Source organism: Garra rufa, chromosome 16 (genome assembly GCF_049309525.1).
Source record: "Garra rufa chromosome 16, GarRuf1.0, whole genome shotgun sequence".
NCBI classification, from domain to species: domain Eukaryota; kingdom Metazoa; phylum Chordata; class Actinopteri; order Cypriniformes; family Cyprinidae; genus Garra; species Garra rufa.
The window spans coordinates 10905040-10922502 of NC_133376.1; the positions used below are offsets into that span (position 1 = coordinate 10905040).

The following is a 17463-nucleotide window of genomic DNA, read 5'->3' on the forward strand; positions in this document are numbered from 1 at the left end:
AACGGGAAGCGCGTCCGTTAAAGTCCGTTGCCAGGATTATCTCCTCGGGGACGATTAATCATATCAGATGGACATATTCAGCGGATTTATAATCCAGATATAATCCGCGCCCTGTCTCTGTAAGGCTCTGGAGTTGTTTATTGGATCTGAATCAGACAGTGAGCTTTTTAATATTTCATATTTTGGGCGTGTTTAAAACCTTCTCAAACTCAAAAGGCTTGGCGTCTTTACCTCAGTTGCCCCGCGACTAATTTCACCTGCTCTGCTTCTCTCTCTCTCTTTCAGATGATGCTGAGACTCGGTCTGTTCGTGTCTCTGGTGGTTTTGACGGTGTCCGTTACCGGCGGTAGTGACGGAAACCCGCTGGACAATGATAAGTGGATGAGCACCGTGTCCCAATACGACAAGAGCAAATACTGGAACAAATTCCGCGACGTGAGTTTCCCCCCTACATTTCCTTCATCTGCTGGAATACTCCTGTTTGTGTTTTGCTTTCTATGTAGGGACCAAATGTCCCGTCGAAGGTCTTGTAGTTATTATGATTAGCTTAATTTAGTACAAAAGTCAAAGGAAGGTCTTTGTGTTTTGTTAGCCTGTTTGGGATTTCTCTAAATATCCCCTGAGGAGCAGCGGAGCTGACTGAACATTATTTTGCTGGCTTTCCAAGCTAAAAGCTTGGCAAAATAGTTTGTTAATTAAAATGTAAAATGTCACAAGGTGTGTTTTAGGGTTGGGTACATTATTTAGCATTAATATAACCTCAAAACAGCAGATATGTGACCCTGGACCACAAAACCAGTCTTAATGGGTATGTTTGTAACAATAGCCAAAAATACATTGTATGGGTGATCAATCAAAATGATCTCTTATGCCAAAAATCATTAGGATATTAAGATATAAAGATCATGTTCCATGAACATATTTTGTTTATTTTCTACCGCAAATATATCAAAACTTAATTTTTGATTCGTAATATGCGTTGATAAGAACTTTATTTGAACAACTTTAAAGGTGATTTTCTCAATATTTAGATTTGTTTGCACCCTCAGATTCCAGATTTTCAAATAGTTGTATCTCGGCCCAATAATGTCCTTTCCAAACAAACCATACATCAACGGAAAGCTTATTTATTTTTGTGAGGTCCATGGTCACGTGTATGAGCTTGTTTGTGTTTGGCTGTGTTTACATTGGTATACTGTTATGTAGTATGCAAGCTTAGAATAGCTCCAAATTCCATGTAGGTGGTATTTTAGTGCTTTTTCTGGTGTATATATTACTCTGAACCTGTCAAGAAATGGTAGAGGATGAATATGCACCCTTATGTACTATATAGTATGCAAACGGTAGTAGGTCAAATCATGGCTGAATACGTAATAGCATAGGAGCTGTCGAATTTGGAAGGCTGGAAAATGAAAGAAAAAAAATGGCAGGGAATTGAGAGCTTTTCAGATGTACACAAGTGATGGTAGGTCTCAAGAAAGTTGTTAGTTGTGGTTGAACTGGACTTGTTTTATGATTTTGTACCAGGGCCATAAACCATAGAAGCTTGTTTCTGCCATGGGATGAAAAACAAAAACAAAAAAAACCCATATTTACCTTACAAATTACCTGTGATTTACCACAAATTTTATCTCGCAGTTTTCTTTTTTTTTTCAGATAAAAAGTAAGAATTGTGAGATAAGAAATCACAATTACCATTTTCTATTCTGTAGTGGAAAAAAAGTCAGAGCATAAGAGTCTTGCATTGATGTCATTTATTTTCCTAGAACTGCAAAGAATGTAATAATTATGAGAATAAAAAGTCAGAAGTCTGAGTTTATATCGCACAATTATGACTGTTTTTCTTAGAATTGTGAAAAAAGTAGCAAATGTGAGATAAAAAGTTGCAATTACCATTTTTTGACATTATTTTCTTTTTTAAATATAAAAAACTGAATTGTGAGATGTAAACCCAGAATTTTGAGAAAAAAGTAATAATTACAGAATTAAAACAAGTCTGAGTTTACATCTTACAACTGACTTTTTTTCTTAGAATTGTGAAAAAAGTAGGAAATGTGAGATAAAAAGTCACAATTACCATTTTTTTACATAATTTCTTTTTTTATGACAAAAAATGTGAGTTGTAAATCCAAAATTTCAAGAAAAAAAGTAATAATTGTAAGAATAAAAAGTAAGAAGTCTGAGTTTATATCTGACAATTATGATTTTCTTAGAATTTTGAAATGTGAGATAAAAAGTTGCAATTACCATTTTTTACAACATTCTACAAAAAAAGTGAATTGCGAGATGTAAACCCTGAGTTTTGAAGAAAAAAGCATTAATTGTAAAAATAAAAAGTCTGAAGTCTGAATTTATATCTCACAGTTATGACTTTTTTTCTTAGAATTGTGAAAAAGAGCAGGAAATGTGAAATAAAAAGTTAAAATTACCATTTTTATTACATTATTTTCTTTTTCTGTACAAAAAAACTGAATTGCCAGATGTAAACCCAGATTTTTGAGAAATTTGTGAAATTGTGAAAAAGTAGGAAACATGAGATAAAAAAGTTGCAATTACCATTTTTTTATTACATAATTTCCTTTTTTAGAAAATAATTTTCTTTTATTACAGTTTATATCTCGCAATTATTACTTTTTATTATAATTTTGAAAAAGTAGGAAATCTGAGATAAAAAGTCGCAATTACCATTTTTTATTACAATATTTTCTTTTTTATGTACAAAAAACTAAATTGTGAAATGTAAACCCAGAATTTTAAGAAAAAAGTAATAATTGTGAGAATAAAAAGTCTGAGTTTATATCTCACAATTACGACTTTTTTTCTTAGAATTGTCAAAAAAAGTAGGAAATGTGAGAGAACATTTTTTTATTACATTATTTTCTTTATGTACAAAAAAACCTGAATTGCGAGATGTAAACCCAGAATTTTGAGAAAAAAGCAATAATTTTGAAATAAAAAAAGTCAAAATTCTGACTTTAGATCTCGCAATTATGATTTTTTTTTTCTTAGAATTGTGAAAAAAGGAGGAAATGTGAGATAAAAAGTCGCAATTTCCATTTTTTATTACATTATTTTCTTTTTTATGTACAAAAAACTAAATTGTGAAATGTAAACCCAGAATTTTAAGAAAAAAGTAATAATTGTGAGAATAAAAAGTAAAAAGTCTGAGTTTATATCTCACAATTACGACTTTTTTTTACTTAGAATTGTCAAAAAAAGTAGGAAATGTGAGATTTATTACATTATTTTCTTTATGTACAAAAAAACCTGAATTGCGAGATGTAAACCCAGAATTTTGAGAAAAAAGCAGTAATTTTGAAATAAAAAAAGTCAAAATTCTGACTTTATATCTCGCAATTATGATTTTTTTTCTTAGAATTGTGAAAAAAGGAGGAAATGTGAGATAAAAAGTCGCAATTTCCATTTTTTAAAAATATTATTTTCTTTTTTATTACAAAAAAAGCAGAATTGCAAGATGTAATCCCTGAATTTCGAGGAACAAAGTAATAATTGTGAAAATAAAAAGAAGTTTACATCTCATAATTATGACTTTTTTTCTTAGACGTGACAAAAAAGTAGGAAATGTGAGAGAAAAAGTCGGAATTACCATTTTTATTATATATAAATATTTTTTAATCAAAAAACAAAACAAAACAGAGTTTTGTGTAAACACAAAATTAAAGAAAAGTCTGACGGTGAGATGAAAAATGATCTTTTTTTGTATTTTTTCAGGAACATGCTTGCATAATAACCCACTTAAACACCAAGGAATCCAATTTTGCAGGTTTTTAATGTCTAATGTCTAATAAACGAGCACATTTGCACCTTAAATCCTAAATATGTGCTTACAGTCTTGTTGTATTGAGACCCAATACTGCCGTACACATCAAGACTGACGTGCAAAGCTTGAGTATGCAGTCAAAGCATGCCAACTGGGATGCAACCTGTGCGTAGCGTGCATGTGTTGTGTAATCTGCACCAGAGAGACTGAGATCTAGAAACGAAGCACCTGTCCACAAGTGTGTTCGGAGGGCCTCAGCTGTGGGATCCATATGAGAGTGAAATTCGGAGCCTCTTTATATGGATGAAGTGATTGCAGGAGGTGAAATGAAGAGTCTCTTCATGCCTCTCTCTTTCGCTATGCATCTCTCTCTCCTCTCATTCTTTATCTCGGCCTCTCTTTCCCTCTGTGTCAGTAATTTTACTGTGTTAATGAGAGGTGATATTATGAATGCTGATGCAGTGAGAGACGCTTTGAAAAGGAAGGTGACAAGGACATTAGCACATAAACGAACACACACACACACACACACACACACACACACACACACACACACACACTCACACACACACACACACACACTCTCATGCTCATATGGTTCAAACTGAACAACCGCCAATACTTGGAAAAATCATTATGGGTGGGTGTAATGACCGACATCTTACATCTTGGAATGTGTAGATCGCAGTGTAGGTGCTTTTACTTCTGAACATTCAATGTGCAAATGGTTAATGTATTAAATAACCATCTGGTAATGGTATTTTTAGATAAGCCACTAAATGAAATACTGTACATATTAAAGGCACTTCATGTCTTTTACACTTTTTATTTGGAGGACACACAGCAAAAAAGCAGACTATTGATAACAAATGAAGTCTGGCATCAGTACAAAGCCAGATTCACATTATATAAGAGCTAAAGTTGTATTATAAAACTCCCACAGGGTGAAGAAAATGGAATTTTAGAATTTTATTAGTGTGAACTTGAATAGAATCAGAATTGAATTAGAATTGTGAACTGTATTGCTCTTAACTACAGTTTTAAAGAGATTTAATTCTAGGAGATGAAGTGTTCGTCCAGTCTGAGACATAAAATGAAAGTTTATTTATTAAATATAAAAATGTTTATTATTATTATTTTTTTTAATTTGACTTTAAAATGTCACATTTAAGGTGAGACACTGCAGGTGAATAGGGTAAAAAAATAAACTAATAGTTATCACCTTACTTACCCAGTTGATTGATTACATTTTTTGTATTACAAGTTTTCTGAAATCTTATTTTTTAATATGCAAATGTGCCATTATTTAATGAAATATGCACTAATTTGCATACATTTCTAGTATAAAAATCTAAACACTGGATGAAGTCAATTTCAAAATTCTTTTTTTTTTTGACATATGTGACCCTGGACCACAAAACCAGTCTTAAGTCGCTGGGGTATATTTGTAGTAATAGCCAAAAATACATTGCATGGGTTAAAATTTTTGATTTTTCTTTTATGCCAAAAATCATTAGGAAATTGAGTAAAGATCATGTTTCATGAAGATTTTTTGTAAAATTCCTACTATAAATATATCAAAATGTAATTTTTGATTAGTAATATGCATTAAGAACTTAATTTGGACAACTTTAAAGGTGATTTTCTCAATATTTTGATTTTTTTGCATCCTCAGATTCCAGATTTTCAAATAGATGTATCTCGGCCAAATATTGTCCTATCCTAACAAACCATACATCAATAGAAAGCTTATTTATTGAGTTTTCATATGATGTACACATCTCAGTTTTGTAAAAATTTACCTTATGACTGGTTTTGTGGTCTGGGGTCACATGTTAGAGTCAAATGTTTTTACAGAAGGAATTTTGGGTATCTCATTTTGTCACGCCATAGCTCAGAAAATACTTAAAACAGACAGAAAATTATATATATATATATATATATATATATATATATATATAAAAAAAAAAAAAAAATATATATATATATATATATATATATATATATATATATATATAAAATATTATTATTATTATTATTATTATTATTATTATATATATATATTTTTTTTTACAGTTTTTTGGGAAATTAAATGTTGTATAAAATCAAGCAAATTATATATGAACAAATTCCCTCTGTAAAAACCTTCAGGATAGGGACAGGAATAAAAATGTAAAGTTTGGTTTATGTAAGTGCTACTGAAGTGGAGATTTATGGCTCAGTGTAGGAGAAAAAAAAAACGATTTAAAAATATGCATTGTTATTGAAATCTAATGACACAAATAGATAAAGTGCTATAAAAGAAACACTTAACAGTGTCTTTAGGATGTTTTCTTTCTTTAGTCTGAAAAACACTTTATTAAAAACCAAAAAGCCCAAAATCTCAAACTTGACAGGTGCATAAAAAGCAGTGTTTTTGTCTGCAGTGTCTCCCCTTAATTTTATGTGTTGTTACTTGCTGTTTCTTTGTAATTATTTGTAAAATTTACTAGCAATTCCTGATAGTTTCTACACTGTTTCTTTTCAGTGCATAAAACTTTCAGGCTTAAACACATATTTTTTTTAGAGAATTTTTTATTAAAACTTTCAATCAAAGGCTTTGTCAAGCTATAATACAATCTAAATAGGTAAATCTTAATAGGTCAATATATCCATTCTAATTAAATTATATATTACTGTGTTTCGGTAGTGACAAATTTGCAGAGAGGCAGGGCTCTATGCTTACTTTTCTTTTTAGGAGCACTTGTGCACTTTAAACACTTAGGAGCACAGTCAAAATTTCAGAAGCACCTTCTAATCGATAATCAAAAAATATTTAAATAATGAAAATAATAAGTCAGAAGTCTGAGTTTATATCGCACAGTTATGACTTTTTTTTCTTAGAATTGTGAAAAAAAGTAGGAAATATGAGAAAGTCTCAATTACCATTTTTATTACATAATTTTTTTTATTACAAAAAACAGAATTGTGAGTTGTAAATCCAGAATTAAAAAGTAATAATAATTGTGAGAATAAAAATTTAGAAGTCTGAGTTTATATCTCACAATTATTACTTTTTTTTTCTTAGATTTGTGAAAAAAAGTAGGAAATGTGAGACAAAAAGTCGCAATTGCAATTTTTTATTACATTATTTTCTTTTTAATGTCCAAAAAAACCTAAATTGCGAGATGTAAACCCTGAATTTAGAGTAAAAAAGTAATAATTGTGAGTTTAAATGCACAATTGTGACTTTTATCTTAAAAAAAAGGAAATATAAGATAAAAAGTTGCAATTACCATTTTTTTGTTATATTTAAAAACAAACAAACAAACAAACAAAAAAATCACCAAATGTAAACCTAAAATTAAAGAAAAGTTGTAAGATTAAAATTAACTTTTTTTGTATTTATTTTATGCTGTGCCAGAAACTTGCTTACATAATAATCATTACGAGGTGATATTTGACTCCTTAAAGTGGTTTACAGGGGAATTTTTAACGTTTGTAATGGCATTTTTCTTTATGAAATGTATGTCATCTTTTATGTTAATTTTTCAAAATTATACTTTATAAGCTTTTTAATTTTAAGTTAAAACAGCAAAATAAGAACAAGTAGAATAAATTACCAAATAAAATCAGTATTAACAAAAGTAGTTTGTACTACAGAGGTGGCACAGAAGAACACAAAAGTGGCTTGTAGGTGTATTTTCATGTTTAATGAGGCTCAGAGGTGGCTTGAGTGCAATCAAATTCATAAATTCATGTTGAGATTAATGTTTTAAATATAAAATGTTAAAATATATAAAATATTGAATGATTTAAATAACTAAAAAGATACTTTAAAAATGAAACTAAAATTGCCAGTAGGTGGCGGCAAGTCACTGATTTAATTACTGAATCATTCTTTCATTTGATTTGTTCGAACGGCTGATTCATTCAGGAATAAAGCAAGTGACTCTTTATGAATGGGAAATTGATTCATTGACTCACTAGGTTTGTTTAAAAATGCACGTTCATTCATAAACTAAAATTGCTTCGTTTGAAGGGAGATGCTCAGTTGTGTTTTGTTTCAAACTATTTTTGACAACGAAATAGAGCAAAATCAGCCAATAGTGTTATAGTCAGACAATGTAAGTCACTATTAACTTCTTGTTTATTTAACTGTTGTATTAAATCAATATCTCATTTACAAACTCATCAAAATCATTAAAAGCTGTCGCTCATCTTAGTTCATCGCGATCTCACAAAGTTCCATTATAATCAATGAAACTCCCCTCAGCGCAGCACAAATATGCTGATCGAGTCACACTAGTGCTCCAAAATATTTTTTCATAGTCACACGCGGTAGTTTTCAGTCACAAATGCGACTGAAATGGTCGCACTGTAAAGCCCTGAGAGGAAAAAAATATTTCAAAACTGAAAATTCAATATGAGAATTAACTGCACAGTTACTAGAAATGTATACCTTGGATATTATACAATTTGCATACAAACAACATTTGTGGAAGGCCCATATATATATATATCATAATGTGGTTCTTTTCTAATCTGTCTACAGCAGCGTAAATGCTATGCAAAGTCTTTGTCACACATTCGTATTGTTGTGTGGTAGATATGTCATAACGCTTTGCTCTATATTGGTGTGAGTGTGTGTGGTGTGAATGTGTGTAATAACTCCACAAGCTCCATCAGTCTGTAGGGTGAAAGATGACAGGTAGTGTTGAGCCCACGGTTTAAAAGCTTTAAACTGAAGGTTTCCTGAGGATCTAGTGCAGACAGACATTTTTAAACACACACACACGCATTTCGAAAAGCTTTCCGTTCCAGTAATAGTCTGAAGCCTGAAATTAGTGGTCGTTTTAAAGGTCGTTGTGAAATCTGTGTAGGTCTGCCTAATGCAATGCGCCGGCTGAGCAGGTTTGATTAGCCATTGTTTTTCCATTCACTATGGGTCTAGAAAACAACTTGCTCAGAAATGAATGGGTGCTGTCAAAATGAGTCCAAACAGCTGATAAAAACATTACAGTAATCCATAAGTAATCCACACTACTCCAATCCATCTATTAAAGGATTAGTTCACATCCAGAACAAAAATGTACGGATAATTTACTCACCCCATGTCATCCAAGATGTTCATTTCTGTCTTTCTTCAGTCCAAAAGACATTTCAGGATTTCTCTCCATATAGTGGACTCTATTAGCCTGGCTACCGCCAGACCACGTTATGACTTCGTCATGATTCGTGGTCTGGGAACCACATGTTCATTTTCTCATATTTGAGGCGTGGTTTACGAATGCCCAGAGCCGTTTATTGGGCGCTACGAATGTCTATCAAATGCGCCTGTGTGTAGCTCATAGCCAATCGTTTCAATCATACCGGATGACGTATACAGAGCGATGGTTTAACGCCAAAAGTTGCTCTTTTTTCAAAATAAACTTGCGTTCTAAACTACTTAGAACACTATCTCAGGGGCCGTTCACATGTCGCGTCTTTTGCGCGCTAAAGTTCGTTATTTCAAATGTAGACGCGCGGTATGCGCGCGCATAATGGAAGCGACGCGGTTGCGACGCGCTCGCGTTTTCCATGCGCAAGCTACAGAGCGGTTTGGAAAGGAGAAAGCGACGCGCCCTGCGCTTTCCACGCGTTTTTAGGCGCGACATGTGAACGGCTGCATCGAATGATAACTTGCTGCCATGCTGTATTCATAGTTATAAACAAACTGCTTCGGTGAGTCGCGACGCATAGAAGGCGTCATCGTCTTGCTGCTCCCTCCCCGTTCTGTGATTGGTTCCCTATCTGAGGTGAAAATTTGGTCCATGGTTTCCATGCTACCTTCCATCGTGAATAAAATCGCGCTGCGCGGAAGGCAGCATGGGGACACCCAGGATAGGACTCTATGGTGCCCGCGAGTTTAAACCTCCGAAATGTAGCTTCAAAAGGCTCTAAATGATTCCAGCCGAGGAAGAAGGGTGTTATCTAGCAAAACGACCAGTCATTTTCTTAAATAAATGAACATTTATACACTTTTTAACTAAAAATCCTTGTCTCATCTAGCTCTGTGATGCGCATGCATACTCTGTGCACTCCTGTTCAAGACAGTTAGGGTATGCCAAAAAACTCCTATCATTTTCTCCTCCATGCAGCTTCAAAATTGTCCTACATTGCTGTTTTAACCTTTTTTTGTAAAAGGCATTTGATCTTCTTTGTATGTTCACTTTGTAAACACTGGATTGGTACTTCTGCAGCGATGTAGGGCGATTTTGAAGTTAGGGAAGAAAATACGATGGGAGTTTTTTGACATACCCTAAATGTCTTGAACTGGATGCATGTGCATCGCACAAACATTTGTGGTTAAGAAGTATATATATTAGTGGTGAGCTGTTATCGGCGTTAACGTGCTGCGTTAACGTGAGACTCTTTTCGGGCGATAAAAAAAATATCGCCGTTAATCTATTCTCAAAGTTGGGTTGGGAGCTGGGTCTATACTACGCAAGCTATGATGACTTTCACCTTGATAGTTTAGCGCGGATGTATACCTAGCCGAATTGCACTGTAGGGGGAGTCTTCGAACCTGTGTGTATGCCTACTGTGAATAGCCACATCAAACGAGACGTGCTAACATGGATGCAGCTATGAAGCCATCGGGTTTGCTTCAGGGCAGGGGTGTTGCTAGACCCTTTTTACTGGGGCACGTGCGTGAGTTATAATTTACTTTAATAATCCCGAAATAAAGACATTAAACTATATGCAACAACTGAATTGACGCTTCTAAAAGCAACGCAGTTTAACCGAAGACTATGCACGCAGATATCCATGCCCGTGCGCGTCTGTGTATTTAACTGCAACGCGCACGTCGCACAGCCTTTTACGCAGAAGTACATGCAGTGTGGGAATAGTTGGTTAGACAAGTTTGTATAGTTAATTGTGTTGTAAATGCAGTTGTCAAGCAGTTTGTGATGCATTTTGGAAACAGGAGATGAGCCCCTGGTCTAATGCGCCACCTGGCTTGAGAAATTTGGGTAGCACACATATTCTGAATGCCTTCGGCAGAATTCAAATTAGCCATTTTAATCTAGATTAATCTAGATTAATTCCAAGATTACAGTGAGATTAATCTAGATTAAAAAAAAACAATCTATGCCCACCACTAGTATAAATATTCATTTATTTAAGAAAATGACTGATTTTTTTTACTAGATAAGACCCTTCTTTCTAGCTGGGATGGTTTAGAGCCCTTTGAAGCTGCATTGAAACTGCATTTTGGAGGTTCTAACTCACGGGCACCAAAGAAGTCTACTATATGGAGAAAATTCCTGAAATGTTTTCCTCAAAAAAAAAAAAAACATCAAAATAAAAGGATTAGTTCACTTTCAGAACAAAAATTTACAGATAATGTCTTCAGTCGTAAAGAAATGGTGTTTTTAGAGGAAAACATTTCAGGATTTCTGCATATAATGGACTTCTATGGTGCCCCCGAGTTTGAACTTTCAAAATGCCGCTTCAAAGGGCTCACAGCCGAGGAAAAAAGTTGCAAATGTTTTTAGAAAATACCCAATTGTTTTGCTAGATAAGACCCTTCTTACTTGGCTGGGATCATTTAGAGCCCTTTGAAGCTGCATTTTGGAAGTTCAAACTCGGGGGGCACCATAGAAGTCCACTATATGGAGAGAAATCCTGAAATGTTTTCCTCTAAAAACACCATTTCTTTATGACTGAAGAAAGAAGACATGAACATCTTGGTTGACAAGGGGGTGAGTACATTATCTGTACTCATTCTTGTTCTGAAAGTGAACTACTCCTTTGAGACGTTTTAAACTTAAAAACCGTTGCTAAAATACGAGTCCTTTATACATAATATTGCATTCTGCATGAACAAAAAGTAATCTGGTTTAAATCAGGAGAGAAATATGCACAGAGTTTGATGTGAGAAGACAACCAGGGGATGGACTTTTTCACTGGAGGAAGTGTTATTATGGATTTTTAAACTTATATTTGGTGACGCTGAACTCATGTGACCTTGGTGTAGTTTGTTTGTAGCCTAAATTTAGTTTTTTACGTCTGGCCATTTCATTTTTATGCTTCAAGATTCATGAAGTTATGTTCATTTGTGAAGATTATGATGAACAAAATGTTCAAAAGTCAAACTTTTGATGGTCACAAGTTTATTTTAATGCAATAATCCAAAAGCATATTGGATTTTTGTTGAAGGAACCAGGGTTATGCAAGCTTAGGTTGGCCTACAAAAATACTTTATCACTGGAACCAGTGTTGCCAAGTCTGTGGTTTTCCCGTGGAATTGTGCTTCTTGAACACTGTTGCTGCAGGTTGTTTTTCATGTAAACGGGTTGAACTGACACCAATAACATGATATTTATCCACTGGAATGCGAATTTTATTAGGGGAACCCTGCCAAACATGATTGGGCTGGTTTTTTGATAGTTTTGAGTAGCAATTGGGCAGGTTTTGTTAAGAAAACCTGGCAACCCTGATTGCAGCACTCAGCACAGACAGCATTTGGTTCAAGGTGATGTTTGTTAACAGAAGACTAACAAGCACATAGATGATTTGCAAAAGAATAATGAAGCCCATGGCGTTTCATATGGCTATAAAACTCTTTGTGCTTCTAATTATAACCTTTACTTTTTTTGCGTTGAGTTCATTGGTATGCAAGTATACTCATAAGTTGACAAGATTAACTTGCAGCAGATTCACACATTAAAAATTCAGTCTTTGTCCTCTGGGAAAACCGAACAAACATTTTTCATGAGTCATCTCGCAATATGTTCTGCCCCAACTTCCTGTTTCAACAGGAAACCCATCAGCGCAGGAAAGAAAATTGACCTTGTCAAGTTGTTTCTTTAGGAGTGAAGGACTGACTATCCTTGCTAAGGGCTGATGGGTCTGAATTGGATGCGGTTGGACAGTAGAGGTGAGGTTACAGCAGGGAAGACTGGATGTGAACAGGAGGTCTGAGTTTTAAAATCTCATTAATGAAAGGCTTTAGGTTTGTTGTTGAAGAATGGAAATATTATTTAGCCATTGATTTAGCTGATTGTGATTCACAAAGTCATTAAAGTGAGTTTTGAATGCAGAAATCAATCGTTTGCCACAACGCCAGGGTTCTGACCATCATTTGATCATTTGAAAAGTACAAATTCAGGAGGCGTTACACTGACTGTACAGTTCAATTTGATTCGATTCGGTGTCCTTTTAAGTCATTTATGAGAGAACTCAAAGGGCACAATCATAAGAGAGACCTTGTGTGTGTGAGTGTGTGTGTGTGTGGTATGGATCCTCTGGGGCCGCTGTGACTGCCATGTAAATGAGCCTCATTACTGAGAAACTGCTCACCGTCTAAACGAGAGGAGCGCTGAGGACAGCAGAGGAGAGGCTGGAAATTTTGGTTTTGTTGATGCTCTATTGTTCTCCAGAGGAAAGGCGGCCTGTGATTTACTGTAATCACAGGGATTCGGTCTGTCTTAAGAGTTTCTGTGGTTCATTTTTGCTTTCTGTTACTTCTTTTCAAAGAAATAGAGCTGACGTCAGTGCTGAGGATCTGTTTCTGTGAACCTCTCTCAGATCAGACCTGCATTTCCAGTGACTTCAGAGATGAGTAATGATCCAGCTGACTGTTACTACATAACCTGCCCACTGAGTACTGCTAGTTGGGTGCCAGCATGGGGCAAAATTCAGAGCTGAGGAATTATCTGCATTTCTGTTCATTATTTGGAATTTGAGTTTAACTGGCCTTAACTCACAGAGGGTTAAATTGGATTTTGAATTGAAATGACAGGAAGAGGAAAGGCACAATATGTCATTTTCGTCGCTAGAGGGCGCATATTCAAAAGAAACAAAGGCGTAGTTTGATGAAGCCATGATTAAGTGTGGAATTATGGGGGTTGTCGTCTTCTTCCCGTATAGCCGATGCAATCCGATGGGACTCGGTTAAAAATCATGTTCATGGATGGGCTAATGTATTAAAGATTTATTAACATCACTGTAGTATAAAGCAGGGTTGGGGCCACAGTCTTCCACTTCCGCTTCTTTCAGTCATGCGCATGTGAACAACAGAATATATAACACTGTTTTAGTGATTTTTTTATATTTTAATTAAGGATGCACCGGTTGACCAGCCATAAATCGAAACCGGCCGGCTTTCGTTTTTATCCCGGCCGTTTTTTTTTCCGGAAGTGTGTACGCGGGCCGCGGCATTCGATTCATTCAGAAACATGTCACTTGTGTGGAGGTTTTTCGAAATCTGTGAGCAGGACGTGATGATTGCAATCTGCAAAGGACAGCCGCTTTTCTGTGCTCGCTGAAGTTGCGCGAGCGTACCTGTCCTCGCCCTGCACAAGCGCAGACAGCGAACGTTTGTTCAGCTCAGCTTCTCACGTGACAGATGAAAAAAGAAACAGACTCACTTGTGACAAAGCTGAGATGCTTATTTTTGTAAAAAAACAAAAACAAAAACAAGCATTACTTTACTTTTGAAAAGCCAAAAATAAAAGTCTGTTCTGTTAAGAATGATTATTATTATTTTTCATTAAAACGCCTGTTGGCTTACTGTTTTACTTTACTAAAAGCATGTTTTACTTATTAAACTGTATTTAATTTCATATTTTTTATTTATTATTTAATTTCAGATGTCAGATGCTATTGATTCAATAGCCAAAGCCAGTTTGGCCTGTTAAATACTAAATAAACATGTTGTTTATGTTGTTTACTTGCATAACTTCGGAAATCGGTATCGGAATCGGCCAGCTTGCTTGTAAAAAATCGGTATCGGAATCGGCCATGAAAAATCATGATCGGTGCATCCCTAATTTTTAATCAAAAATCTTAGACATTGTGCCTTTAAGTAGATTCTAGGAAATGTATCATTCCATTACATCCATCCATCTTTCTATTTACTGTATTGTTTGATTAATTGTTGAATTATGTCTACCATATCTGTCTATTGTTCCATCCATCCATCCACCCATCCATCCATCTATTGTTCTGTCTATCATTCTGTTATTCTATGTATTGTTCCATCCATCTGTCCATCAGTCCATCATTCTGTATATTGTTCTATCGTTTGATTTATTGCTGTATTGTTCTATCATCCACCCAACTATCTTTTGTTCTATCGTTCTATCATTCCATCCATCCATCTATCCATCCATTGTTCTATCTATCATTCTATCTATTGTTCCATCTGTCTGTCCATTTTTCTATCATTCTACTCATTGTTCTATCCATCCATCTATTGTTCTATCATTCTATCTATTGTTCCATCCATCATCATTCTGTATATCGTTCTATCTTTTGATTTATTGTTGTATTTGTGTAATGTTCTATCCATCCAACCATCTATTGTTCTATCTGTCGTTCTGTCATTCTATCTATTGTTCCATCTATCATCCATTTTTCTATCATTCTATTGTTCTGTCATTCTATATATTGTTCTATCATTCTACTCATTGTTCCATCCATCTATCTATTGTTCTATCTATCATTCAATCGTTCTTTAATTCCATCCATCCATCCATCCATCCATCCATCCATCCATCCATCCATCCATCCATCCATCCATCCATCCATCCATCCATCCATCCATCCATCCATCCATCCATCCATCCATCCATCCATCCATTGTACTGTTGTTTGGTTTATTGTTGCATTTTTCTATCATTTTATCTATCGTTCCATCTGTCATTCTATCCATCATTCTATCTATGGTTCCATCCATCCACTCATCCATCATTCTGTTTATCTTTCCATTGTTTGATTTATTGTTGTGTTTTTCTATCATTTTATCTACTGTTCCATCCGTCATTCGATCCATCCATCCATCCTGTTCTTACTATTGTTTGATTTATTGTTGTATTGTTCTATAATTCTACCGCTGTATCATTCTATCGTTCCATCCATTGTTCTGTCTATCATTCTATCATTTGATTTATTGTTGTATTGTTTTGTCATTATCTTTTTTCTTATTGTTTGATTGCAGTTAACCAACCAATTATTTGAATTTCAAATTATTATAATTCTACTTGCATTCAAATTCAAACCACATTCTGTTTACTGCCTCACTTGAAATTCAAGAATTGCATGCTTAATTCAATCCCAGTGAGGAGTAAACAATTCACAATTATGAAATTTGTAAATAAATTTATTTTAACTTAGGTGAAAATAGAGTGGCTGGAGTTGAGTAGATTTACTGCATGACAAAAATAAGAATTGAGTGCCGTTCGACTGAAAGTGAATTGTATTCAAATTGGCTGTTTATAATGAGAGGGGTTTGACTTTTTATTTTTGGTTTTAAATGACTGACCTGCTCTCTGCTTTGTGATGTTACTGGCTCCTGGTTGAAGACCAGCAGGTTTACGGAGCTGACGTGGAGCCCTTTTCTGACATTCTCTCCTTTGTCCTACGTCTGGCTTCCCTTCCCCCTTTCTCTCTCTCTCTTGGTCTCTCTCTCGTTCTCATTCACTTTCTTTGACACATCCTGACCCTGTGCTTCGTCAGCCGTGAAATCAGCCCTGCAACACACACACACACACACACACACACACACACACACACCTGCCTAAATCAGCTGCCATATCGCTGTTTTCTGCCGTCATCAGAAGGGTCATGCATCCAGATCCAGACATATGCGTGTGTTTGTTTTTGCATCTAGCTGTGCTATTTTATGTTTGGTTCCTTCTACCTTTGGCAAGTGTGTGTGTGTAGGTGTGAGTCTGTTTCTATTGATTTGTTAATTCATTAGACTGGGCAGAAAAGCCGAACAGAATTGCTGAGGGAACATGACTGTAAGAGAAGCAGGTGTGTAAACCCACGGGAATGATCTGTGTGTGTGTGTGTGTGTGTGTGTGTGTGCTGACAGACGGTATTACACTGAGTGCTCACAGCTGGGACTATGATGACTGTGCTGAGCGTGTTCTGTGAACGTGTGCATGATGAGAACAGAGGGATGAAGTAAAAGAGCAAGAGAGCTGGAGGGACAGATTTCACTCTGAAGAGAGAAAGACAGAGTTTGGAACTATAATTCTATTCTGTGAAAGCCTCTTTGTTAAGGCTGGGTAAAACATTGATTTCTCAATTTTAATCGATTCTCATTTTTGCCAAACGGTATAGATTCTTATACCCCAAGAATCGATTAGCCTAGCTTGTTTTCAGTTAGTGGAACATTGTAGCACACCTCCCATCCAATAAATTGCAATAAGCTTTGTGCTTTTGTTACTATTGATGAAACAAAGTCTCATCATTCAAATTCTGTCTATTTGAGTTTGAAAGATAATTACGTAACTGTTGAGACAGTTTTTAAAAAAAATAAAAACTAGTTTAATTTAAGTGTTTTTATACAAATCATTTAATTTTAACCTTCAATATTAGAGTATTGTAGAACCAACTGACTCTCTAAATCTTACAGCATTAGTTGAGTTGTTTTTCTTAAGAAATTTGCCATGTACTGTATTTGATATACAGTGGTGACCAAAAGATTGTCAGAACACTCATATTTTCACCAGCTACAAAATGGTTTCAAGTCAGTAATTTCTATCTTTTGTTAGATGTGGAAGTACACCACACAATTGCAAATGCAGACATGGTGTTGTTGACGCGGTGCGACGCAACACGTAAAAAGATCCTTGGAGAGTCTTTTGTGTTCCTCATATTTATAATCCTGTGGAACAGAAAGTCATGGCTGGACAATTTTATAC

The 17463-nt window shown here is 34.9% G+C and overlaps 1 protein-coding gene across 1 annotated transcript in view; it reads left to right on the plus strand.

Moving 5' to 3' along the window:
- The first annotated feature begins 285 nt into the window (after window positions 1–285).
- The window catches only part of spock1 (SPARC (osteonectin), cwcv and kazal like domains proteoglycan 1), a 297486-nt gene continuing 280308 nt past the window's right edge, over window positions 286–17463 (plus strand). The window contains exon 1 of the mRNA XM_073821116.1: window positions 286–435. Within this exon, the coding sequence (XP_073677217.1) occupies window positions 286–435 (150 nt within the window). The remainder of the gene's footprint in view (window positions 436–17463) is intronic.